The sequence below is a fragment of the Phodopus roborovskii genome, unplaced genomic scaffold (assembly GCF_943737965.1).
Source record: "Phodopus roborovskii unplaced genomic scaffold, PHOROB, whole genome shotgun sequence".
Taxonomy (NCBI): domain Eukaryota; kingdom Metazoa; phylum Chordata; class Mammalia; order Rodentia; family Cricetidae; genus Phodopus; species Phodopus roborovskii.
Window position 1 is genome coordinate 16,597,636 of NW_026125281.1, and position 27,840 is coordinate 16,625,475.

Below are 27,840 nucleotides of genomic sequence, written 5' to 3' on the forward strand. Positions count from 1 at the left end.
CGTAGAAGACCTTCCCAAGCGTCTCTTCTTCAGATGCCACTCTTAATCCACATGACCTTGCTGTCCTCACACATCAGCTTCAGAGGCTGGTCTTCTGATCAGGTCACCAAAATATGCAGTGATCGTCTTTAATTTGTTATTAAGAAAGTTCTGCTCTATTTCTACTTGCCCTCCAGGACCAGCCAAGGATGCCACCTGCCAGGAAGAGAAGAGTCACGGTCTCATTAAGTAGCACTGGCTAGCCTACTTACTCAGTAGACCAGGCTGTCCTCAAACTCAGATATCCTGCCTCTGCCTCCTTAGATTGAAGGCATTCACTGCCATGCTCAGACAAACATGATTTTCCAAAGTTTTTACTTGCCCAACTTAAACTACCAGTAAGAGAAAGACTGTCTTTCTATGTAAGTCCTTCATGTAAAGGAGCATCTCATTCACCTCTGCCTGCCAGGAGTGTTACTAATGTAGTACCTGGTATAGAAATACCTGCTTCAGACTGCCTGGCAGGAGTCAGATCACTATGCTATGCTGTTCTAAAGATGCCATCTCTCCAAGTGCCATAATGTAAGGATTCAGAGGAAGAGAAAGTGGGCAAAGCCTGCACATGCCATGTCTTTTTTTAGCATAGACATCTAAGAACTCACTTTCCTAAAATACTTACCTTTATTTTTTTTCCTTTGTACCTGGAGGCCAGAAACCAACTTGTATGGGTCACCATATGGGTCCCAGGGATTGAACTTAGGTTATCAGGATTGGTGGCAGGCCCTTTACACGCTGAGCATTATCACCTATTCCTAAGACCCCCCCACTCATATTACGTGCTCAATTGCACAATGTTTACTGGTTTTTGAGTAGGGCCTGCACTTTTCTAATTATCTCTTTCCTTGACTCTTTCAACCTTGCATTGCTATTTCCTTTCATTTAAAACCTCACATATGGATGAGGCTGGAGAGATGGCTCTATGGTTAAGACCACTGACTGCTCTTCCAAAGGAACGTAGTTCAATTTCCAGTACTTAGTACCTACATGGTAGCTCACAACCATCTGTAATTTTAGTCCTAGAGACCTGAGGCCCACCTCCATGGGCACTGTATGAACATGGTGCATAGACACACAGGCAGGTAGAACATCCATACTCATAAAAATAAAAAACCCACGCATGGATACATTTTTTTTGTTTAAAAGAAAAATGCTGATTTCCCCCTGCAGCTTATTTCATAGCAAGCAGTTTTATCATTTTCCAGTATCAGTCCTCCCTCTAGAGGCAGAAATCATGAACCACAGGGGCACTGAAGTAAGACGTGAGTGCATATGGAAATATGGAGGCTAGAGGTAGATGTCATGTGTCTTCCTTTCCTCGGCTGCTCTTCACCTATTTTTCTGTACTAAATGAGCCTCGTTCCTACAAGTCTAATTCTAATAGGTGTTGTGGATAAAAGCAAAAGTAAAAAAGCAAGCTAAATTTTCTTTGTGTTAAAACAAATTTAATCACTGAAAGTTTCATAATAAAAAGTGATTTTCTAGCTGGGGCAGAGGCAGGAGGACCCCTGAGTTCAAGGATAGCCTGGTCCACAGAGTGAGTTCCAGGACAGCTAGGGCTGTTACAAATATAAATAGTCTTGAAAAAGTGTTATAAAAAAAGTGGCTTTTCCTATTGCTTCTGAAATACCCAAATGAGTTTGTCTATATATACTTCTAAAGACCATGACTTAACCCATGAAGATCATGTAGCTGTGTGGGACATAGGACATGGCAGCCTAAATCTAGAAAGAAGTTAGGCAACTAACAGCTAACAGGCTCAACATGGAGGCTGATCTAAGAAACTCACAATCCCGATGATGTGAGCCACATCTTGGGAAGCTTAATGTTTGGTCAAATAGATCAGAGATAAATGACAGAAGGCAAGGTAGAATTTCCCTTTCCTCTAACTTGGTACTCAACTTTTTATTCATCCTTTTCATAACCCAGAGAATTTCAACTGTGAAACACATTATAATTACTTGGGGAGCTAAAAACAATTTATGCTTGGGCCTCATCCTAGAAAATAAAGCAGAGAATCTTTCTTAGTGGGAGAAATCTATTCATCCATGAGTTGAAGAGACAGACTGAAGTGGTTTAGATGGAAAAAGTATAGCCTAAAACACTGGAACTACACCAAAGGCCAACACAAGTGTATGCTCCAACAAAAGAACCAGAGATAATAAGGAGGCAGATCTCCGTGAGTTCAAGGCCAGCCTAGTCTATAGAGCTAGTTCTAGGCTACACAGAGAAATCCTGTCTTGAAAAACAAAAAAGCAAAAAACAAAACGAAAACAAACCCAAACAAACCAAAAAACACAAAACCCCACCCCCTAAAAAAACCACGACAACAACAACAAACCCCCAAACAAACAAACAAATGAGATGGCAAGGACAGTTAAAATTGTTCCCGTTAAAAGCAGTTGCTTCCTTCTTTCCCTTCCTACTCATAGCGACCTTCCTGTCTTAGCTCAAGTGCTAACATTATGAGTCACTACACCTTGGTAAGGCCTTATCTTTTTAGCTGGGATCAGTAAAGTGGGCCTTGGAAAAGTTATCATGCAGCATCTGTCACCCTATCAGACCATCTTCATAAACCCCAAGGAACACCGGGTTCCTCAGGAGCTGTGGTGGTGGACAAGCCGGGGGCTTCTTTCTCACAAGCACGTTCTCTGGTAAGGAAATGATCCTTTATCCTTTTCTGCTTCTTTCTAACAGGTAAGCAGAGAAGAGCAGTTTCCCCAGCAATGGCTTACCTGGTCAACATCAGCGTTTCTTGGAAGAAAATAAACAATATTATTGGTAATCTTCTGAGAAAGTCTGAAAACTTCAAAGGTGAAGAGAAGAACAGTTAAGGGAAAAACACAAATTCTGGGCAGAAACATGTTCATTATTGGTCACAAATCAAGTGCATTTTGGTAACTAACAAAAAGGTACAAATTTCAATCCAGAGAATTACAAGATTCTGGAATTCAGCGGCAATAGTACAGATTGTTTGGAAGATTTGGCTGCTTTAGTATAAGGCAGTGTGAGTTGAAGATCATCACCTGCAGGGCTGAGGTTTTGAAGAAACTTTCAATTTGTGCTCATTCCAAACAGTAGGTAAATCTCTTTATTCTCAAGGCAGGTTCAGTAGAGGCATACCCAGACCTTGGGCAGTTCAACCTTGCAGCTTCGGTATCATGTCAATCTATCTTCCCAAAACCCTAGCAAACGCCTAGCTTTACAATGACAAAATTAAACAGGAACAGAGGGGTCTAAAGCTGTAGATCAACCAATACACAGTCTTCACATCGACTGTTTTTAAAGTTTTACTTATCATTATTATTAGAGTCTGTGTATGCCAGAGGACAACTCTCTTCTTTCAGCTTTACATGGGTTCTGGGATTCAAACTCAGGCTGCCAAGTTTGTGTAGCAAGTGCCTTTACCAGTTGAGGCATCTAGCTGGCTCCACATGAACTGTTTTCTGAGTAAAATACAATAAATTATCAAATGTGATTAGTTAATGCCTTTCCTCTATTACACACGTATACACACACACACACACCCTTTCTCCTCTCTCAAAGCATTTATATAGACTATTAGGATTTTCAAAGGATATCCATCAGGAAACATCATTGTCCTAATATCGAAGATCTCTGCAGTAGCATAATCTGGTCCACCCCAAGGCGGGCTTAGGAACACAACATCAGCCTTTAAACAGGGAGCCAAGAGTAGGAAATCTCCACAGATAAACTCTATCTTATCTGCTATCCCATAAACTTCAGCATTATTACGAGCAAGATCAATCTTAACAGGGTCGATATCAATGGCAATCACTAAAAATTGAAAAAGAAAAAAAGTCAGTTGACATTATGTGCGAGTTCATCATTCTAGTAATCTGGGTTTCTGAATAAAGCACTCAAAACAAGGCTTAAGGGACATTAGTGACACATAAAAATTTTGGTTCAAATAAATTTAAATTAGAAAGGCTCACTTAGAGTTGTAGCAAGAAACCATGATTTACACAGGTTTCCATGTTTTCTTGCCTAGCCATCACCCAAAGCAACTGCCACAAAACATGAATGGCCTTGGGGTGTCGGGGCTATGCACAGTTGGAGCAGTAAGTGCTTACATATGCTATTATTTGCATGTAAAGTCCAATGCTAGCTTTCAGAAAGACCAATCTCCTTAAGATGAGTCAATGTTTCTAGCCTAGGTCATCACAGCACTAGGAAGGCCCAGTACTGACTACTTGCTTCCTTTTCTCCTCAGGGTTTGGTGATTTGTAAGAGTGATGTGATAAAATGACACCAGAGGTTATAGAGCAATGGTTCTCAACCTTCCTAACACTGAGGCCCTTTAATATAGCTGTATGTTATGGTGACCCCAACCATAAAATTATTTCATTGCTACTTGATGACTACAATTTTGCTACTGTTATGAACTGTAATATAAATATCTGATATGCAGGAAAACCGATATGATATCCCTATGAAAGAGTCTTTCAACCCCCCAAAGGGTCATGACCCACAGGTTGAAAAGCACTGCTATAAGAGTTTGACAATGAGAACACGGATCTAACCTTCCTTTAGGAGCCACACTGCACTCCTTTATCAAATGTGTGTTAAGCTACATAACTTGGTAACAAACCTCAATTAAGAAGCCAATCTACGATATGCATGTTTTTCACATTAAAGAAAATTTCCAGACTTGCTTTGTCATTGTGCAGATATTTAATCATTGTCCTATGACAAAATGTTAAAAAGGAAACCGTTGATAACTTTTTCATGCAACACACATATAAGTATGCATGTATGTAGCTTATCAAAAAAAAAAAAAAAACTTGAGAATTTTGAAATACTGAATTAATAGAAGACAAAATCATTGTTATCTGGTAAATGTGAAAACTGCTTTAATCTGGGTTACCGGGAGACCAACGATGTCACAGCTAATGTCACATGTGCCTGGAGCATTAGAATCAAGGCTACATACAGCTCATCAGTCTGGTCTTAAAACCAATGGGCAAACTCACCCTATCTTTGTTTCCAGATTCACATTTGGTTTCCTAATTAACATTAAAAAGTTCATATAAATTAATGAGATTCTGCTGAAACCCATTTAACCGAAAGCCACAACTTCTGGTGGGTATAATATGAAGATACTGTGAGAAAAATGCCTTTAGAGTATGATTTGGCTGTTTTTTGTCTCCAAAGCACTGGGATAACATAGGAGCCACAAAGCAGTACACTGGGTAAGGGCTCTACGAGAATACAACTTCAGTCCCAGGCATTTAAAAAAAGGGGGGGTTGGGGTGGTGTCAGGGGCATGGTCTCTCTGTAGTTCATTAGTCTCAAACTTGCAACCCACTTCCCTGTCCCCCAAGTGCTCACATGCACGACTATATTTCACGAGAACATTCTATTAATTTTTAAAAGTGTTTACTTAGTTATTTCTGTGTGCGGTGGCAAAACCCGTTGCCCACCAAGTTACCTCACTGCCAAACAGTCCAGTTGTTAAATAAAGCTTTGTTCCCTGAGAAAAAGCACACCAGACACTTGACAGTAATTAGCAGACTTTTCCTCCTGGAGATGTTTTCCTCCTGGTTCCATGGGTTAAAAAACCACAAGGATGACACACTATTCAAAGATTGTTTAGAGCTTTGGGATTTCACAGTTGAAAAGTATCACAGGACTATGTGAACTCAATGGTCCTTCAAAGTCGAATGATGTCAAAAGCCATAAAGCCACTGAGTCACAGAAAATGCTTGTTTCCCCACCCATTGTTCTTTGATTCTAAAAAACCCTTATGTGGTTTTGTTTTTATAGACTGCTAGACTCTTGGCTCCAAAGATTAGTATGTGTCCATACAATCCTGTGCAATTATTTATCTTATTAGGTCTCAATTTATCTGTGAGATGAAGATAGTAAGACGTAATTTATGACGGTTAATTTATGACAAACATATTAAGGGCTTACTAAACATGTTATGTAATATTAACAATGAACACAAGCTATTGCTTTAAATACTTGGTATGAAATTAATAATTATATGTTAAATCTCATCAAAGAAATGCACAAAAGTAGCAAGTACTGTGTAAAATGGAACTAACACAGTTCTCTGTACCTCTTTTCCCTGTTAAGGCAAACTGGATGGTGTTTCCTCCAACTCCACAGAAAGCATCCACTATGATGTCACACTCGAAGGACTGACTGACACGGCCAGCAATATGCTCAGCAATTTTCTCAGGCGTAACTGAAAACCAGCCCTCTGTAAAGGAGAGGTTTTTATAAAATCTCCAATTCCAAGAATGCCAGTATGAAAAAAAAAAAAAAACACTGCTCAAGGTTAAAAACAAACAAACAAAAAAAAAAAAACTTTGGATACGGAGCAATTGCTTAGTGGTCAGGAGCTTGGTTAAAAGCCTCTTAGGGACTTGTTGGTTTCATGTCCACAGTCACATAGCCACCTCTAACCTCAGCTCTGGATCTGAGCCCTCCTCCCTCTGCACACAGGTGTGCCCCATACAGACACTCATAAAAAAACCGCAGTTTCTCTTTGAAACACATACAAATTATGTAGCTTTAGAAAAAGGTACAACAAAATTGCTAATTCCTGACTCATCCTTAAGTTATCCATATTTCTCCAATACATGTATTACAGCTTTTCTGTTTGAGGCACTCCCTACTGCTTATGAGCTATGGGAAACAGTAAGTTCTAACTGGTTTCTCAATTATTTTATTCACAGTGGAGAGGTAATGAGAGAGATTTCTATGGATATTTTGAGGACATTTATGTTTTCAAAAAACGCATGACAAATTTACAAGTTTTTAAGTGCAGAAAAAGCCAATGACCAGGAGGCTGCTTCAGCATAGCAAGAAATAGCAGAACCCTTGCCATCCTCAGAAATGAAGCCACACTTAGCCAAGGAAAGAAAATACCTGCCTTTCTTTCTACCAAAGAGTCTGTTTTTCTCAGAAAGAGATTTATATTCTCCTGTTTCCACCATTACAAACTTTAGATGGTTCTTCATTGCTATAAGAGTTGTTAATGCCTAAACATTTTATTTATCCTTTTCCCTAATTTCCTTTTTTTCTCCTAATAAATTTCTGCACCACACTATTTTACAAATTATACGGGGGCATAGAATCACCTGTACTCCACAACAGACCTCTTGATTTTGATAGTTAACAAAGAGAGATGCTTAGTCTCAATATGACAATGAGTGTCAGTCTGAGAGAATAATTTAAGTGTGTTAAAAACAGAGGATGGAAAGTCAATGAAGAATTCAAGTTTTCAGGGCTAACCAACTAAATTATAACTTTCTTCATCTGGTATATCTTCATCAGATGGTCTTTTTAATAACCTATAAACTTTTGCTACTTTGCTCATGATGCTACAAATACGGATTAACCCTGAGGTTAAAACACAGTGGTATACATGCCATGCTGGAGGGTTGCCTCAGTGGTGGAGCACCTGAGCCAGGTGAGGCCCTGGGCATGAGTCTGAGGAACCTTTACAGATTAAAGGAAGCTAAAGAAACATGAAAACTAAACGCACAAAATGCTGCTTTATGACAACATATGGGTTTAAGAGATAATTTATGATCTTTGTTTTGTTTTCTTGTGGTACTAGGGACTGATCCCAGGGCCTTGATTATTGTCACAGAAAAGCCCCTTGTTCTTAGAAAATGCACACTGAATGAATAACGGGAAGCGGCATGATATAGGCAACTGGATCAGAAAGACAGCATGCATACAGAATAAAAATTATAAATGTTGGAAATAGCTGAATCCAGGTAAAAAGGATATGAAAATTGTTTTACAAGTTTTCTAAAACTTTAACTGGTTTTTAAATAAAGCTAAACAACACACATATATTTTATTTACCTTTGTCTAACTTGATCCCATCATCGAAACGAGAGAAGAGCCTGTACCTCTGGGCCCAGTATTTTGCCAGCTCGGGAACAGAGGCTATTTCAGGTGGCAGACCATTTATTTTTTTGTTCTTGCCTTTTTTTTTCTTTTTCTTCTTCTTCTTCATTTCAACTAAAATAAGATGAGACAATACAGATCTGACATGAAAAAGTGCCAGTTTTGGACGGCATGAGACATACATGCAGTGACACAGAGAAGCATGAGGGTTAGACAGCACCAGCATTTCGGGTAACAGCTGGCTGAATGCACAGATTTTTAATCACTTCCTACGTATAGCACTGATGGGAGATGAAGGTTAAACACCCGAAATGCCCCAAATCAGAACCCTGAAACACATCTGGTCCCTACCACCACGTCACATACAGGATACTCAACCCATATACAAAAGCACTAACAAAGGTCTAAAAATTATCAACAGCCACGACACTGCCTTATTTGGTGAATTACAGAAAATGTAGTCTATTTTCTTTACTCCTTTTGTTGCTGAATATGCTACAGAATTGAACTCAGAACCTTGGGGTAGACAACACTGACTGAGCTACATCCCTAACCATCTGTTTTTTTTTTTTTTTTTTTTTTAAGGATACATCTGTGTAATTTTTGTCCAGGTCAGTATTAAGCTTTCAGTCCTCCTGCTCTGGATTTCTGAGCAGCTGAGGTTGTAGGTGTGTGCCCTTTTCACTTTAAGACAAAACCTTTCCATTAAGTTCTAGCCCTGGCCATATGGATTCTAGAGAACAGAGGTGCCTCAGGAGCATGGTCAGGTTTCAGGGGATAATTATTTTGAAAGACAATTACTAGTTGATTATTAGGTTTCAGAAGATTAGAAGCAGTAATGCATTTGTGCTTGAAGATGGATGGAAAGCGCTGCCACAGAGTAAAAGCAAGATGACAGTGGACAAACAATGAGGCTCTCTCAATGTCTTTAAGGATCTGGACACGAGGTCACCCCAATTGTGGAAATGTTAGGGAACATTACTGCTTTTCACCCACCTCAGCAGGCTACTAGAGAGGTTAAGAACAAGGCACATGCATGTCAGCTGTTATAACAATGGTAAGGAAACACCACAGCATGCCTGAAGCATACAGTTTAAAAAGGTAGGAGACACATAACAGGAGATTTAGGGACATAGGCATCCACACAAAGGAAAGGAATCAACTAGCTGGCTAGTTTTATGCCAACTCGACACAAGCTGTAGCCATCTCAGAAGGGACCTCAACTCAGAAACTGCTTGCATAAGATAGGGCTTTAGGCAAGCCTGTAGCTGCCACCCCTGGGTTGATGGTTCTGAATGCTCTAAGAAAGCAGGTTGAGCAAGCAGCAACCAGCACTCCATTGACATCTCTGCATCAGATCCCACCTCTAAGTTCCTGCCTTGGCTTCCTTCAAAGGACTGTGACTCAGGATACATAAACCAAATAAACCCTTTCCTCTCCTACTTGTTTTTGGTTATGGTATTCATCAAGGCAACAGTAACCATAACTGAGACACCTAGCTACTCTAACTTTAAAAGGAAAGGCCATTTGTTTCAGAGGGACAAATGTGGATCAGTTCAACAAATTGAATAATATACCAAGTAAAAATGTTTACCTGCAATGTCCCATCAAATATTTTCATCTTTATTGATAAACCCATTAAAAAATACAAAAGGTCATTCATGAAAACGTTAGGTTTATACTTATTAGTGCCAACTACTATAATTATTTTGTTAATATTCTATCAAACAGTTCCAAATCATTACAAAAAAGCAATTATCAAGAAGAAAATGCATGCTTCACCAATTTCAGTAGGCCATGCCACTGTCAGCCAGGGACAGAGTAGCAGCAGAGATCAAGGTCCACATAGATAAAAAGTGAAGAATACTACTCATTGCCAAATCACAGCCTAACATGCCTTCTCTCTATTTAAAAAATCTTTAAAATGAATCCAGAGGCATAAATGCTGTAAGTGAGAACAAAGGAAAATAACCAAGAAAATGTACAAGGGGTTATTCTTACCTCCCGTTTCTGCTTGGGGAGAATTAGTTATTTCTTCCATTACAGAATCCTGCTTCACCGGGGCAGTGGTGAGGGAACCTCCTTCACTCTTTTCTGCCTCAAGCTCACTGGTTGACGAGATGGTGTGACCTCTGCCAGGCTCTGGATCTCTGGTCTCCATTGGGCCACCAGATTTCTCCGAGGGCATGTCTTGCTCCTCAGAGTCACTGCTTGTGCAAGACTCTTGCATTTTGTTGTGAGAAAGCGACTCCTGTGAGGTCTCATCTACTGGTTCATTAATCCATTTAAGGAATTTTTCCACCTGAAATTTTAAGATATTATTAGGAAACTGTAAAGAACACAGTTTATCTTTTTACTTTTTACTTGACTTGATTAACAAGCAGTCCTAACTATTAGCTCAGGGAAGTACAATGTATCAAACAAGCTACAAGTAATTCTGGGCTATATGGAATTTAGGAGAACACCCAATGATCTTATTAAGAATTCCTTACAAAGAAAGAAACTAACAGGTTAAGAACTCTAAAAGAGCTATGCTATGAAATTATCACAAATATACCTACTCAGTCACTCACTGATTGTACAATTTGAAGAGGTTTCTGCAATGGTCAAGCTATAAATCATGTTAAATGTTACATGGTATTAACAACCTGCTTTAAAATAAAACCAGAGCACGCACACAGGAGGGATGGGCGAGGATGAGATGCTCAGCAGTAATAGAGCGCTCTTGCTGAGGACCTGGGTTCTCTTCCCAGCACCTACATGGTGGTTCACAGCTGTTCCTAACTGTAGTCCCAGGGGACCTGACGCTTTCTTCGAGTCTATACAAGCATTTGGCACACGCACATGTGTACACACACACACACACACTCATACACAGAAATTAATCTCGAAGCAAAACAAAACCAAAGTCAGAGGCATCTCAGAAAGACTGAGTAAGAAGATCAGGGCTAGAAAGATTAAGTCCTAATAAAATTGGTTTATTGGATAAAATGTTAAGGTACCCCAAGGTTGGAAGATGTACTTCTTTCCATGTTCTATACAATGCACCTTCTGTCTGTAAGGTCTTTATGATGATATAACAACAACAACAACAACAACAACAATAATAATAAAAAACAACTACCTATCAATTTGTAGCATGATTTGCTAGAATGCTGAAACCAGGAAGTACCCTGAGGGCTAAAATAGTCCTTTGGAAGCCTAAGATTGTGCTCCCTGTCCTTAAAAGGCGGCTGGTGACAACATCAATAACAGGACAGCTCTACTCATCAGAAACTCCCTCCCTAGGGGAAGGAAAGCTCAGCAGGTCACACGACGCTCTAATTTGTTTCCTATGTCTGGACAGCAAAGACCAAGAGGGGGTCTTGAAGCTTTCAGCCCAATAAAGCCAAGTCAATAAAGAGGGCTTATGTCACATTCCTGGGTGTGACTTGAAAGCGTGACTGATCTTTGGATGAGCTCAGAGCTTGTAGTTAGAGCTGCATCAGGATCAGACTACTGGGATCCTGCTTTGTGTGTGACAGGTAAGAAACTTCCCCTTGTCCTTGTCTGCACTACATGGGCAAAACAATCTAACCGGGCTTACCTTTTTTTTGATGTTCTAACGTTTAGTTTCAGACACCCCTCTCTTCACATTACCTCAATTTCCCCGCCTCCAAATCTAGTTTACATAATACGTATCTTCACAAAGCTAGAGGAAAATAATTTAAGGTACTCTTCGGTCTTAAAGGGAGAAACTTCCCACTTGAACACCACTTAAAGGACCTGTGTTTCAGACCGCGAGTGTGTGTAACTGAAGGCAAGTGTGCACACACCTTACTCCGCACTCGACTCTTCTTGAGAAGGGGCTTTCCTGACTCTTCTGTGAACAGGATGTGCTTGTTCTTCACAGACATTTGCTTGCGCATATCCAGGTACTTTGACTTGTATTTCAAGTTCTTCTCTAGATACCTCACCTGCCGATGACTGAAATTTGGAATTCCACCATATCTGGATCAGACCAAAAATGACACACATGTTAAATTCCAGAAAAGGTGTCCTGTATAGACCCACCCCCTCAAAAATCCAAAATAAAAAAACCCAAAATAATGATTTTCACTAGTATTTGCTAGTTACGGCCACCATTTTCATCTTAGTGAGTTTTGAAAATGGTGAGTTCACATGCTAACTGCAGAGTTTCTTGTCTAGTTTTTTTTTTTTTTTTTTTTTTTTTTTTGACAATTTAAAAGCTAATGTTAAACCCTGATGAAGACTAGCAAGGCTATTTCATTGTGTTTGAGATACAGTTATATGATATTAGCACAGGTTTGTCCTAAATTGTTGACTCCCCTGCCTCAGATTCTTGAATGCTGGGATTGTAAGTGTATACCATCACAACTAAAATACATTTTAAATGTAGATTACAAAGTAGAAACTCTGTAGCAGACTGCAATAAACAGGGATAGCAAGAACAAAACAAAAACAGATTTCCTTGTTAGGGAAACTTTTCTTAAGAGTGATGTCAAGGGCTGGACAGATGGCTCAGAGGTTAAGAGCACTTCCTGCTCTTCCAGAGGACCTGGGTCCTTAAAAGGCAAATGATTGAACAGATTTTGGTATCTCCACAGAATGTGCTAGATTGCGTTCAAGGAGCAGAGAACAATGGGATGCATGCTTAACAGACATCATGCTTAAAGCTTAGGAAATAACCTGAATATTGTTATTGAGGATGGAGATTAAATACAATACATCCACTGAAAGGATTAGGTAAATGCTCTGTGTGCCAAAAAGGAAGGGAAAACATGGTGTACTGCCGTGAAAAGCAGGCTGTGAGCTATGCACTCTACATTATTTACCTAGTTGTGAAACATGTGAGTTTTCATGTTTGCTACATGCTATGCTTCCTAGTCTTTAGAAGCACAAAGGGCAGGTGGGGAACTATAATTAGAAGTTCTAAGATCTGAGCTTAAACCCGTCCTGAAGTATCATCTATACTAGGTCAAATATTTGTGACTTACAGCTGTTTATCTGTAACATTTGTCTGTTGCTCGGTGCAACTGAGTTAATACAGTGAATACTTCAAATATATAATACTATTTGTACTGTCTTCTAACAAGAGAAGTTGGTGTTTTAATTGTATTATTTGCAACGGTATCAAATAGAGTTCTTATATATTATCCATATGAATACCAAAGAGATCTAAGGTGGCTGAAGTTATTAGGATTTCTAGAAGGTGACAGTACTTACTTTTGTCCTGAGCCATGCTTGAATCCTAAAAGGAAACCATTGTCATCAACTTCTGAATTTGGGTTTTCATCGATGTCCAACTCATGGCTGAAGTGACAAAAACAAAAACAGTAATAAGCCATCCTTTTCAGAATGAATAGTACCACACAAACCAAGTTAGTCTGGAGGAAAAGTACTTTTTTTTTTTTTGGGATAACTTAATATACTCAGCAGTGTTTGAAACACACAAACAAGCTTGTAAAGATTTTATGTTAAATTGTATGTATGTACGTGTATCTATTTATGTGCATGTGCTTGTGAATACAGGTGCCTAGGGAGGCAGACTGGAGGTCTCAGGTCCCCTGGAGCTGGAGTTTTAGGCTGTTGTGAGCCCTCTGATACTTAGAACCTAACTCAGGTCCTCTGGAAAAGCAGCAGGTGCTCTTACCCATAGAGCATCTCTTTAGCCCCCCAATACTTAGTCTTTAAGTATTCTACCTCTACTCTTAAAGATAATGTAAATATATATCTTTCTATTTCCTTTGGAAAAGTCCTAGCCAAAGTGGAAGCCCGAGATTAACTTTTTGTAGCATTTTTTCTGGAGGTCCCCACCCTCCAAATGAAAAGTACCAATCAGACCAAAAAACATTTTCTAGAAGGAACGTTATTAAGAATGAGGTATAGGAGCTCAGAGGTTCAGAGCACTTATAGCTCTTTCAGAAGACTAGTGTTAGTTCCCAGAACCCACACTGAGAGGATCACAAATGCCTGTGACTGCTCATAGGGATTTGATGCCCTCTTCTGGCCGCCTTGGGTACTAAACACACTACCTTCTGAACATACATGGAACTAGAAAGCATCTTCAAGAAAGTCTGTGATGCTGTTGATACCACTTAGTCATGCGATGGTAAATCTTCATTGTCAACTTTACTAGACTTGGAACACTTAGAAAACAAACCTCTGCCTATGTCTATCAGAGGTTTCGCAGAGATTTAACAGGGGAGGGAAGAACCACTCTGATGTAACCATCTGCCTCATGGGCCTACAGTCAAAACTTGGAGTTTCTTCTACAGATACACCTACCCTACTATGATGACCATGCACTCAAATAAGCTTTTCTTTCCTCATGTTGTTTCTGCCACAGCACTGACAGTGCCTTAAACAGGTATCTTTAGAAGCTCTGATTGTTGCCAGGCAGTGGTGGCACATACCTTTAATCTCAGCACTTGGGAGGCAGAGGCAGGTATAGATCTCGGTGACTTCGAGGCCAGACTGCTCTACACAGCAAGTTCCAGGACAGCCAGGACTGTTAAAAAGAGAAACCCTGACTCAAACAAACAAACAAACAAACAACTCTGTATGATCCATAGCATCAAGCAGAATACAGCAAGAAATAACTTACTATGTTTATCTATCTGTAAGGAGTACGGTTTTTCTGCCCGCCGCCACTCTTGTCCCGCCGCTGCGCCTGCCCCAATTAACACACTGAGACTCTGTATTAGATATAATTTTGTTGGCCCGGTATTAGTTTCTTATCGGCTAGCTCTGTCTTAAGTATTAACCCATTTCTGCTGATCTATGTATTTCTCTTACCGGGGAGCCGGCCGGCATACTGCTTTCTCCTGACTCTCCATCTTGACCTTTCCTTACTACTTCCTCTTTCCTCCTCGTCTCCTAGTCCCGCCTATCTTGCTTTCCTATTGGCCAACAGTGCTTTATTCATTAAACCAGTATGAGAAACATATTTACAGAATCGCATCTCCCATCATCTATCTACTAGTTTTAGGAATATAAGCACAACTCCTTTTGTCTCTAGGAACTTGCAGCAAATAGTGACATGATTTTTTTGAACTAAGCTCAGACTCAGAGTTTGCACATCATTTTCTACATGCTATATGGAAGAAAAAATGTCTTATGTGGAACACGACAAAGAAATGAGATACCTCCACCTAATGCTCCAACTCTGTAGCAATCTTTTCTTTCCTTTTTATTTACAGTGTCTGCACTTGGACACATTCGACTTTACGTATTCACCGATAGCTACTGCCACATACCATGTGATAGCTCCAGGCAATGATCTCACAAAAACAGCTATCAGTCTCATTTTATAGATGAGGAACTACAATTTATGTAGTTATGAGTGGCAGAATTAGGATATGACTGCATCTAAAAGACTTACTAATAGATCCTTCTTTTGCTTATAGTACAGTGTTGCCAGGCTAGGTCATTCCTTACCTTCTCTTAACTTTGCTGGGCTTATGATCAGGCGGATCATCATCACTCCCATTTCCATCAGCCTTGTTAGGGTCTGCCTGATCTTGGCTTGCATTTGTTCCTGAAGACCCCTTCAATTCTAAGGAGAGAGAGAGATTATATGTATTTTCCTTGCGGTCTGGCAACTTTTCTATTGGGACTTTAGTCCCTCTCATTTATCAGCTCCATTCTTCCAGGTCCCAGCGCTCTAGGGCAGTAAAATGAATAGAATGAAGAGTACAGTGACAAAAAGTAGAAATCACATATACACAGAAATGTAACACAGATTTTATGCTTTGATCTTAATGGGGAAATGAAAGTATGCGATAGATAACCTCAAATCTTCCTTGATCTGGAGAAATGACACAAAGGAGCACATACATCAGCATATATTATAACTAAGGGACAGGAGACAGAAGGCAGTGACTGGAAAGTTCTACGTTTGGAAAAGGAAAAAAGAGAACCAGTATGTTACAAACTTCATGTTTTATCTAAGTAGAGAAGCTGTGATAGTCGGTGTTCACTGTCAGCCTGACTGTCACCTTGCTGACAGGCCTCCAAGGACACGTGGGGCATTATCTGAAGGAGAGAACAATACCCTACAATGCTGGATGGCACTATTCTCTGGGCTTGGGCCTGGGCTGCATAAAAATAGGAGCCGAGTATGAACATGCTTTACCCTTTTCTTCTTGACTGCAGCTGAAGTTACCAGCTGCTTCAAGACCCTGCTGCCTTAATTCCGTCACAATGGTCCAAACCTTCAACTTCCCTTAAAGTGGTTTTGTCAGCAACACAGAGTTGTATTTTATCACAGCAACAGGAAAGAAACTAAGACAGAGGCATTGGCAATATACAGAAGAGTATCTGAAACATCTGAAACTTAATAAATATATTAGCCTTCTCTGCATGGTGAACTGCATCCTCAAACCATGAGACAAACCAACAGCCCCTCGAGTTGCTTCTTGCTAGGATCTGCTTATAACCACCAGAGAATATGAGTGGATATAATGAGGGTATTGAAACTTCCAATTATCAGTGGCATCAGTACTGTTGGTATCTTTTGTAGAGCAGGATGACCTACCCTAAATGAATTCCACACAACTCTTGGTATTTACCTGTCAAATGCTTGCTTTTAATTCTAATTCATTTGTTCTGGAAAACGGAGAATTGCAAGTTCACCGTAATTTACCCAAGAGATTTTCAAGTTTGCCTTTATTGGCAATTCTGGTACAGAAGAAATGAGTATTTCTGAAGATGCAGTGTGACTCTTGATCATATAGATGGGCAATTGTGATGTAAAATTCAGATGGGATACATAACTTCCAATACATACTGATGTGTCAGACTGTTGGTAACCATCACCTGAGAGAGTAAGTCTGGATTTCCTACCTTGAGCTGGCTGGTCTGTGCTTCCGTTTGCAGATGCGTTACTTTCCTTGGGTGCTCCATTCCCCGCGTCTCTTCCTCCAGACGCAGGACACTCTTTGACACCGCTATTCTCGCTCACCTGAGTGTCACAGTGTACAGAGGACTCTAACTGGCTCTGTTCCACTTCCTCTGAACTCAGAATTATATTGTTAATCCCAGCAAGTATTTCATTATGATCTTTATCATTTGAACCAGAGCTTTCATCATCAACTGTGTTAGGCGAAGACGAAAAAGACACTGAGTCTACTTTCAGGCTGCTCTCGTCTTTTTTGTCAACCTCTGTTTGAGGTGTGTAATACCCATCTATATCACAGTTGTGGGAGGAGGCAAAAGTCCAGCCCTGAGCTTCCCAATACCGAAATTGTTCCAAATAATACCAATAAAGCTGGCTGTAATGCTGCTCCCATTCCTCCTTTGTGTCGGCAAGGTTCCAAGGTTCAGGAGACAGGGTCTGATCTGGATGTTTTTCCTGCCAGCTTTGCCACAGCAGCCCTTCTCCATATTCATTCCAATACCTTTCCCAATTCTCTGTGACCTCTAGCTTTGGCGACTGCATATCTTCAATAGGAAGGCTTTCTGTTTCAGTATTTGTTTCACTTTGAAGTTCACATGTTCTGTTGTTTTCACAGTGTTCAACCAATGATGGATCATCTGACACTACATCATCTTCTTCATAGTCATTTCTCCAAGATTCTCGTACCATTTCATCCAAGTACTTCTTTTGGTGCTTCCTTCTTTTTTGTTTTACTTTAACTTTGTTTCTAGTATTCATAGATACCTACATTAGACAAATGATAACAAGTCTGAGTCTATTCAAAGATTACCATAAGCAAAACCACACCCAAACTCCCACTGTGAGGCCTTAAAATACAAACAAGTAACTTTTATGGAGTATTTAAGTTATACACAGGACATATTCCAACTTGTAGTTTTATTATTATACACACACACACACACATACATACACATGTTAATACATATACAGACATATGAATAAAGTGTTCTAGGCATGAATGAATTTGACTGTAAATAAAAATGTAATACTTTACACTGTTTTTCGAAAAACAAGAAACAGAAATAGCATGACTAGAGTAAATACCTCAAAATTCTCATGTGCAGACACTCTTCCAAACTGAATTGGCAATCCCATACTTCTCATGAGTTTGGCCTCAGAATCAAGTTCACTTTCATCTGGGCTCACATCTTTGCTGTTTGATTCTGCGGTGCCTTGGGAATGTCCATCCTCCTCCTCTTCTGTAGCTTGGTCTCCTACAGACAGCATCTGTTAGCTTCATTGTAGGGAAAATGGAAAGGCAGCCTTTCTTATACCCATTTAAGAACCTGAGAGCCAAGACTCTTACAGGACTTGTCCACACTTGTATCAGTGTTATAATATATTTAAAAAGAAAACCCCCAAAATCAAGAGAATCGGTGGTAATATGTACTCATAATAAAATTCAAGGCCATCTGGTCTATATAGGGAAAGTTCCAAGGTATAGCCAAGGTATATGATAATCTGCCTCAAAAAACAAAACAAAACAAAACAAAACACACACACACACTTCCCACCCCTTAGTAAAAGAAATACTTCAATTTCACAATTCAGGCAATAGAAATAGACATTGATAAAGGAGAAATTTCATGTATGAAATTCTACCAAAGAGGTTCTTCAATGAGGAAAAAAGACACTCATGTAAATAATGAAGGACATTACCTCACTACTGTATTCAATCAAACTATGAAATCTCAGGTGAGCACAGGATGGGGAGGATCAATCTACTAATTTGTGCTCCTCTCATGCTAACCCTTCTCAGGTTCAGCAGGAGCCGTGTGCTTTCAGAACCCCTATTTGTACAGCACAGTAGGAAGCCTCGCCTTATCCTATCTGAGAACGGTTATTCCGAGAGCAACTGTGACAGCTTATACTGGGGCTGCCTTTGGCTTTCAACTCTATGTTGCAGCCCTGTTCATTTTGAGAAATGTTAAGTTTATGTGGAAAGATAAATAGACTGGGGAAGTCTGAGAGAGTATAAAGTGAAATAATACATGCCACATTCTGTTTTTTACTTGGGAAGGTAACACAAGATGGAAGATAACTCAAAAAAGGGCTGGAAGTGGTCACTTGGGATGCATCCTAAATTTCCCTTTACTACAAAAATGTACTTTTCAAAATTTCAAATTCAGGCTGGAGAGATGGCTCAATGGACTGGCTGCTGTTTTAGAGTCTAGGCTCGATCGCCAGCACCCACATGTTAGTGTACAACCACCTGTAATTACAGTTCCAAGGGACTGATGCCCTCTTCTGGCCTCCACGGAACTGCACGCTTGAGGTGAACTGACATACATGGAGGCAAAATACCAATATCATAAAATAAATAAAAAGCTTCACATTTTCAAATTCCAGGCTAATGGTTACAAATCAGAAAAGAGTGATAGACAAGTAGAAGTCTAAGTGAAGCCAACACAAGCTACAGGGAAAAAGAAGCCTTGATAGGAGCTCTAGAATGTTATGTGCATGCAAGTGTGAAGGAAGGGTCTACAATTACAAGTTTTACTTGCCATTCACCATTTTATGCCAGGAAGAACAAAAACATATTGCCACAAGATACATGGGCCATGCAGTCTTATTTACAATACCTGCATTATTGCCACTGCTTCTGATGTAGTAGCCTTTTAACCCCAAGTTGTACAATTTCCGATCCCTGTGAAGCAAAATAAATAATCCATTGGAATAAGTTGAACTATAAGCCTGGAAAGAATGGCTTGACACTGCATAGATTAACTAACAAAAAGGTTAAGAAACAGGATAGCAACTTGTTAATATATCTCTCTCACCTATAGAGAGGCAATAATGTTTCTCATAGAGTTGTTAAAAATTGATTATATAAAATAGTATTTCTTGATACATGACACACTCTTATAATTACTAATCTTAATTGGAATTTCTCCTGGATACTGGGGAGAAATCTGATTTTGTTTTTTGTTACACACAAGCAATTAGGAAGTCTCTAAGTTTTTGGAAACGTCTGGTCTGAATATATTCCAGTAGCGGAAGGGCTGAGTTTACCTGCATATAAAGCTAAATGGACAGTGTATTTTATTTAAAATAGAATGTCTATTAACTAATTCTTACTCAACTCTTCTTCAGCACATCTATTTCTAAACTTTTTAATTACTATAACTGGAACTCATTACTAAAATAAACCTACAGAACACTTAATAAAAGCACAGTACATATTGTCGCTAAACTGCCCCCTCCTGTCTACTTTCTTTGATAGGTCTCACCATAAACTCTGGCCTTGAACTCGAGGATCACCCCTCTTCAGTATCCCACCTGCTAGAGTCACCAGGCATGAACCATTATGCCTGGTGCTAGCACTAAATTTACGGTGAACTTACAACAAACTTCACAAAACACAAGTCTTGTGTGCTTGAGCTATTATTTCTTCTCCTCTTGGTAAAGGAATACTTTATGACATATAAAGAAGATGGATATTCACAAAACAGTGAACAGAAAGGGATAGAGTACAAATGTGCTTTAGTTTAGCCATACTATCTATCCATCAGGAACACAGGCACTGTGGGCAAGGGAAGGAGTGGGAGCTATACACAGGCATTAGTGCTTTGTCTACTGGCAACTAAAGATATGGGCCACTAAGAGGTGGAGAGAGGGTCAGTATGGTTACCATTATGGTTATAATGAACAAATAAACTCATGGTATTAAATACACAGCACATATAGAAGTAGTTTAAAATGTTGGATGTGTACTATACTCAAATATACATTCCTGCATGTATTATAAGCTCCTATGGATACTGTATAACTGTACTGGGAAGACACAGGAACAACAAATACAATGAACATACAGCTTTTAAAGTTCTGAGATGGTTAGTTTTAATTGTTAACCTGACACCATTTAGAATCTATGGAAGAAGGGCTCATGTTTGTGAGGGATTATCTTAATTGCATTTACTGATGTAGGAGCCCTATCCATAGAAGGTGGCATCATTCCCCTGCACAAGTCTGAGCTTGGGGATTCTAAAGTGTAAAAATGCACAGAATAGCATGCAAGTATTCATACTGCTTTTTTCTCTGACTGTGGCCTGAATGTGACTGCTCCCTCAAGCCAAGATAAACTCTTTCTCCCTGAAGTTGTGGGAAGCCAGCCCCAAGATGGCGCCTGGCTGGATGCCGGGTAGTCCGAGCTTAGCTGTAAACAAGCCTTATTTGGAAGTGCTTGATGGATCTGGTGCGCTTCCTCCTTCTGTGGCCTATCCGGGATCGCCAGGTGGCATGAGCTGATTGGGCAGCGTGCACACATTTAAGGGCTTGCTGGGGCCGGGGGAAGAAGCAGAGCGGAAGTTGATGTACAAGGTTCCTAAATAAACTGCTTGAAGAAGAGTCGTGGTCGTGTTTCCTTGCCGGCTGAGGTAGACGCGAAGAGTGGTGGCCCGTACGGGGAGCCTCTCTCAGTGGTTGAACGGCTCAGAACTTCCTGCTGTCACGGTAGTCGACTGGTAAAGTCCCAGGTAAGGTGGGACCAAATTAAGGACCTCGGTAAAGAGGCAATAAGGTCTGCTGTAGGAGCGATAAAGTGAAAGTATGGGGAATTCGACATCACAACCCATTTATCTCGCTCTTCAGGAGCTGTTGCCTTCTGAGAGAATCTGGATACTGTACGGTATTATATTGTCTTTGTATTGTTTGACTACTGAGGAAACAACTGTTAAAGGAAATGCTGCTGGATCAATCCAATTTATATATCTTAAAAATGCTTTGACTCCAAAATTTAAGTTCAAGGACAAGTTACTGGGGAAAAGGATTTCTATTTTTGTTTCCACAGAAAATAAAAAGCTGTGGATTCCTTTCCAGACTAATGTGGTTTGAGCAAGCCAGACCCCCTGAAATAACTGCTGCTTTTGCAATAGCGCAGGTGGAAGCTCTTAATCGCCACATGGTGAAGCCATTTTAAAGAGTAATGCCACCTGGATTAGAGGTTGATGGCCTAGAGCCCAGGAGAGGGGTAACTTGACTATTCCCCTGCAACCCAGGTGGGCTCCTTATTGTAATCAAAACCCAGCTCAGCGCGGAGCCTCTAATCCTTTCGATCATTGGCTACTCTGTGGCGTTAATGGTAGCTGCACTGATCTCTTCCCCATGGTGGTTAAAGGAGGAATGGTAGGAAATGCCTCCTTTCAATGGAATACATCAGATTTGTTTGGAAGCACAGTAAAGTTGATAGCTCCAGGAAGGAATGTCTTTTGCACCCACCCCTGTGTGTTTGGCCTCCTTTTGTGTTTGTGATGAGCAATAGCACCTTTGCAAGCTCTAGTGAGAGAATGCTAAACTGTACACCTCAAGTATGCTTCTATTCTTTATGTTGGGATGGAGGAAAATTTCCTTTGGCCCTTGTGACCAGAATGCCCAGGTACGTTCCCGTTCCGGTAGAGAGCCCGAGCACCATGATCCTCTTTAGACAGAGGATTTTGGAATTACTGCTGCTATCGTGGTTGCCATTACAGCTGGAGCTGTGGGAGCCGCCACGGCTGCCATTGCCATGCATTCCACTGTCCAGACTGCAGCTGCCTTAAATAACCTGTCAGCGAGAGTAGCCACTGCTTTGGATGTACAATCTTCCCTTAATGCTCAATTAGAAGGTGGTATTATGGTCCTGAATCAACGAATTGATCTAGTTCAGGAACAGATTGACACTTAGTGGCAGTTGGCACAAATAGGATGTGAATGGAAGATGACGGGGCTATGTGTGACCTCTGTGCCATATCGTAAGTATTCGGTGGCTGCCAATATGTCTAACCAGCTTTCTCAGTATCTTTTAGGCAATTGGTCTGGTGAATTCAATAACTTAATGCAGGACCCGAGACTTTACATTGTGCATGTAAATTCCACCCAGGTCGACGTCTTGGTTGCAGAGGGACAATCTACATGGATCACTCAAGCCATGAACCACCTGAAAGAATGGGCGGGAATGGGTGACTGGGAGGGGTGCTTATCCTAGTCAGTCTCATTGCCTTATGGTGTATCTGCAGGATGAGGGTTACACAGCGGAGAAGCAACGCCATGATTGCACAAGCCTTCGCAGCCCTGGAGGCAGGGCAATCACCTCAGGCTTGGTTAACTGTGTTAAAAGGCTAAGCAGTCATCACGCTCAGGATACGAGACGAAGTACTGCACTTGAGGCCAGCTTCTAGTGGCTTCATGGAGGGCAAGTCTGATTGCATATAGGTTGGTATCATAATCCCATCTCTGAGAAAAGATACCAGACGGGTGTGGCACCAACTTGGCTGATAACTGGGCGCAGGGCCATTACAATGTCCCTTGTTCATCAGAGATCAGACCTCTACCCTTGCCTGTTGCATTTAAAACAAAAAAGGGGGGAGCTGTGGGAAGCCACAGCCCCAAGATAGCGCCTGGCTGGATGCCAGGTAGTCCGAGCTTAGCTGTAAACAAGCCTTATTTGGAAGTGCTTGATGGATCTGGTGCGCTTCCTCCTTCTGTGGCCTATCCGGGATTGCCAGGTGGCATGAACTGATTGGGCAGCGAGCACACATTTAAGGGCTTGCTGGGGCCGGGGGAAGGAGAAGCAGAGCAGAAGCTGATGTACAAGGTTCCTGAATAAACTGCTTGAAGAAGAGTCGTGGTCGTGTTTCCTTGCTGGTCGAGGTAGACGGGACATGAAGTTGCAAACATTTCAGTGCATTCTCATCACAGCAACAGAAAAAAACTTGAGGCAAGTACTATTATCTACTAAAAGAACCAACTAGTCAGTCTAGAAATTGGAAAGGTAAGTCTGGGTTATCCTGTGTCAAGGGTATGTGGGCACCCTAAAAGGTCTCCTACTGGGAACATTAAAGACACTATGACAAGCAGTATCAAGAATTGGCAACGGATTATAACTCTCAATAAACTAAATAATAAAGAGCCAAAAACTATGACAGCCTAGGTATAGTAACACACACCTGGAATCCCAGCATCCCGGAGGCCAAGTCAGGAAGATCATAGGTTTCAGGTGAGGCTAGCTTGGGATACATAGTGAGAATCTGCCTCAGATAAAGAATCTACACTAACATTAACAAATATATGAGTACACAGAAATAGAAGGAAAAGCACTCCTGACAAAATGCTGATAAACCACAACTTTCAGATGTAGCTGTTGGAGGTGTTAGCACGCTTGCTAAGATGTTATGGTGGAGTATGTCTCCACATAGTGGTTCAGACAAGAGGAACTATTATTACTTTACAAAGAAACTCTGGCAGTCAGTAGCATTGAGCCAGTGGTGTTGGGTCTACATGAAATGCTTCCTCAAACCAGACTTAAGAATGGCATCATGTGGCTGGGTGTTGGCCTTTAGTCCTAGGCAGAGGCCTGTGGATCTCTGTGAGCCCAAGGCCAGTTTGGTCTATAAGAGCTAGTTCCAGGACAGGCTCCAAAGCAATACAGAGAAACCCTGTCTCAAAAAACCAAAAGAATGACATTATGTAGCAACCCTCCTGTGGTGTGATCAGATAGAACACCCAATGAAATGTCAGATAGACCCAGGTCAGGTAATATTACAGGATACAAGGACATCACTTTTAATAGCCACTGAGGACATGAGACTAGGTATACTGCTCCTTAACAAGTTAAGGATTGTTACTGCTATAGTGCTAGTAAATTTTCTGTACCTTAATTCTTTTCTCTCTTTTTTTTTTTCGTTTTGCAAGACAGGGTTTCTCTGTGTAACTGCCTTGGCTGTCCTAGAACTTACTCTGTAGACCAGGCTGGCTTCAAACTCACAGAGATCTGCCTGCCTCTGCCTCCTGAGAGCGGGGATTAAAGGCATACGCCACCGCTGCCCTTCTTTTCAAGAGCTCTGTTAGCATAATCATTACACAGATGAATTTCAAGGATACCATTTACTTGTATCACTCACTTCCCCCATAATCATCTCTTGCTTCCTTCCCTCCCTCTCCTTCCAGCCACTTTCCTTTTCCGTAGCAGTCCCCAATCTGGACACTACAGTGCACATATTGTAACGTGTACCAGATAGTCCCCATGTTATTGCTCATGTCGAGTGTATGCTACATATGCACACAAATATAAAATCTAGATTACACATTTGAGAGAAAATGTGGTATTTTCTTCCTGAGTTTAGCTTAAGATGAATGACTATTCACAGTTCATTTGCTTTCAAATGAAACAATTTCATTTTCTTTATGGCCACATAAAACGCCACTGTGTATACAGACCAGTTTATTTATCCACTCATCTGTTAATGGATGCCTAGATTGACTCCATAACTGGTTGTGACTACCTACAATATACACAAGTATTTATCTTCATAGTATGTGGATTTAGATTCCTTTGGGTCTATTGTCAGAAGCGGTCTATCTGATTACTGGTAGTTTTACTTGTTTTTTTGATCCTTCACGCTGATTTTCATAATGGATGATTCCATCCAATAGCTCCATAAGACTTTTCTCACTCAATCCTAGAGAACATTTACTCAGATTGTTACTTGTTTTCTTAAGAACATTCTAGAGTGAGATGGATTTTATATTCCCCTTGATGTCTAAGGACATTTTTTTCATGTGTTTGTTGATAATCTGTATTTAATCTTTGGTAAGTATCTGTTTAGCTCATGTGTTCATTTATTGATTGGGTTATTTTGTGTTAATTTTTAACTTCTTTATTAAGTTCTAGGTTCACTTTCTTTGAGATACTTCTAAGTTACTATTCTATTGCTTTGAAGAGACACCATGACCATGGCAGTTCTTATTAAAATGAATCATTAATTGGGGGCTGGCTTAGTCCATGATCATTATATTAAGACAGGAAGCAGATGGAAATGCAGCTAGTTTTATATCCTGATTCTCAGACAATGGGAGTGGGGTGGGGATGCATGGATGGAACAGGGACACATGGACGGTGAAGCAACATCACAGACAGACTGATTCTGACACACCTCCTAATCCTTCCCAATCAGTTCCAGTAATTGGATTCAAACATACAGGTATATGGGGTCCATTCTCATTCAAACTACTACACACTGCTGCCAAAAAAAGGGGGGTGGGTAGAGGAATGAAGAAATCACTTCATGGATAAGAACCCTTGCTGTGCATGCCTATAACTCAAGGATTTGCCAAGGGAGTTCGCTGGCCAGTCAGTCAGTCAGTCAGTCAGTCAGGCCAGAACAGCAAGCTGTGAGCTTCAGTGATAGACCCTGTCTTCAAGGAATAAGGCAGAGAGAGAAAACATTAGGCATTCTCCTGTCGTCCTCATGCACAAGAGTCTGTGCACCCACTCATACCCATGCACTACACACATACCCACAGAGGTCATGAGCCTGTGGGTCTCACAAAATGGTTTGAATGATAAATGTCCTCTACAGGCTCAGGTATTTGAACACCTGTCCCCAGGCAATGGCACTGTTTAGGAAGGTGGTGCATTCTTGCTGGATGAAATGTATTACTTGGGGCTTTAAGGATTTAAGAGTCAATAGCTTTGCCCAGTTCTAGACTCCATCCTTTCAGCTTCAGGCTCCAGCTGTCTGCTGTCAAGCCTCCCCTGATATGCACTCTTCCTTTGGAAAAGTAAGCCCAAATACTCTTGTGCAAGTTGCCTTTGGTCATGGTGTTTATCACAGCAACGATAAAGCAACTACTACAGCGAATGTGAAAGACACAGCAAGACACTAAGGAGATGCTCAAATCTAATTTCCCAAGGTCTCATAGCTTCCACTCTCTATCCTACTACAGATTCATATCAGAGCACTACGATCCTGTCTCACAATTAACTGAGTAATTGTGCAAACAACTATTTAGTGCAATATTGATCTCCTTTGCTTACAAATTCAACGAAGCCTGGTTCTGTCGTTCATTCCATTGCCTACCAGCAAATCTATAGGAGCACACACAAAAACAAACCAAACAAAAACCTTCACTGAATTAAAACCACATCTGCCTACAAAGAGGACAGTATTATATATTAAATTTAACCTGGTGTTTTATTTTGTTGTTGTTTCTTCAAGTACACAATGAAAAAGAGTACATGCTAACAAATTCTTAAGCTATAAAATTTAGCCCCACAAAGATCTAAAAAGACCTGAATCTACCAAGAAGCTTGTGACATCGGGTAAATAAACATTTCCCATGGACTAACAGGAAACCCCTGACTTGGGTGGCTTACTTCATATCAGTAACATAATAAAAACAATCTAGGTTGGAATTTTTTTTTGTCAGTGCTTTTACTACGAGTAGGTTCTTTCACAGAGACCGACCTGCCTCTGCCTCCCCAGCGCTGGGATTAAAGGTGTGTGCCACCACTGACTGCCCGGCTCATTCGGGCAATTTTAAACATGAAACGAATATTTCTCCCACCACCGCTATGAGCATTCTTAAACCTTTCATCTCAATTACAATGAGAAGTTTCGATTGTGTGACCTTTTGTTGGGAGATTTTGCAGTATGAAAAGAGAGCTCTGTTTTAAACCCTTCACCTTACTATGCCCTATCAGTTTACACTTCACACCTCCATCTCACTTGGTGTGTAGTTCAAGCTGGTCTCGAACTCTCTTCTCGATCCTTCTACCCTTGCTCCCGAGGCGCTATGATTCCAGGCCCGGGACACCTCGTCTAACTCATTCAACTCTGAGATCGGCTGTTCACTTATAAGCGCGAAATAACATATGCAGGTTACCGAACTTTTAAAATCAGAGCTAGGATTAAGCTTTCCTTCGGCAAGGGCAGTAGGGGACCATTCCGTCACGCCCGAGGGGCTGCGAGTTTTCTATGTCACCACTCAGCCCTCGGAGCAGGCAAGCCTTACTCGGCCTCGGCTACACCCGCAGTCCCGAGCAAGGATGAAAAGCCAGGCGGCAGTCGCGACTTACTCCACGAACGCCCGCGAGCAGAGGCAGAGGATCTTGTACTCCTCCTCGCGGTCTTCAATGAAGAGCAGCATTTCGGCCACGTGGCTCCACTTCTCACAGCACATTTCGTCCGCGGCGGGGCTGCCCTGCCCGCGGC

The 27,840-nt window shown here is 40.9% G+C and overlaps 1 protein-coding gene across 1 annotated transcript; it reads right to left on the reverse strand.

Annotated features, from left to right (window-relative positions):
• Positions 1-27,840, reverse strand: Tgs1 (trimethylguanosine synthase 1). The gene is made up of 13 exons (XM_051197712.1): positions 27,705-27,840; positions 19,453-19,517; positions 17,915-18,084; positions 16,777-17,593; positions 15,370-15,487; positions 13,156-13,242; positions 11,745-11,919; positions 9,931-10,231; positions 7,885-8,043; positions 6,122-6,265; positions 3,618-3,834; positions 2,772-2,850; positions 1-195 (listed from the first exon to the last, which is right to left on the reverse strand). Exons 1-13 carry the CDS (start codon positions 27,806-27,808, stop codon positions 67-69), a joined length of 2,565 nt encoding a protein of 854 aa, XP_051053669.1. The 5' UTR covers positions 27,809-27,840; the 3' UTR covers positions 1-66.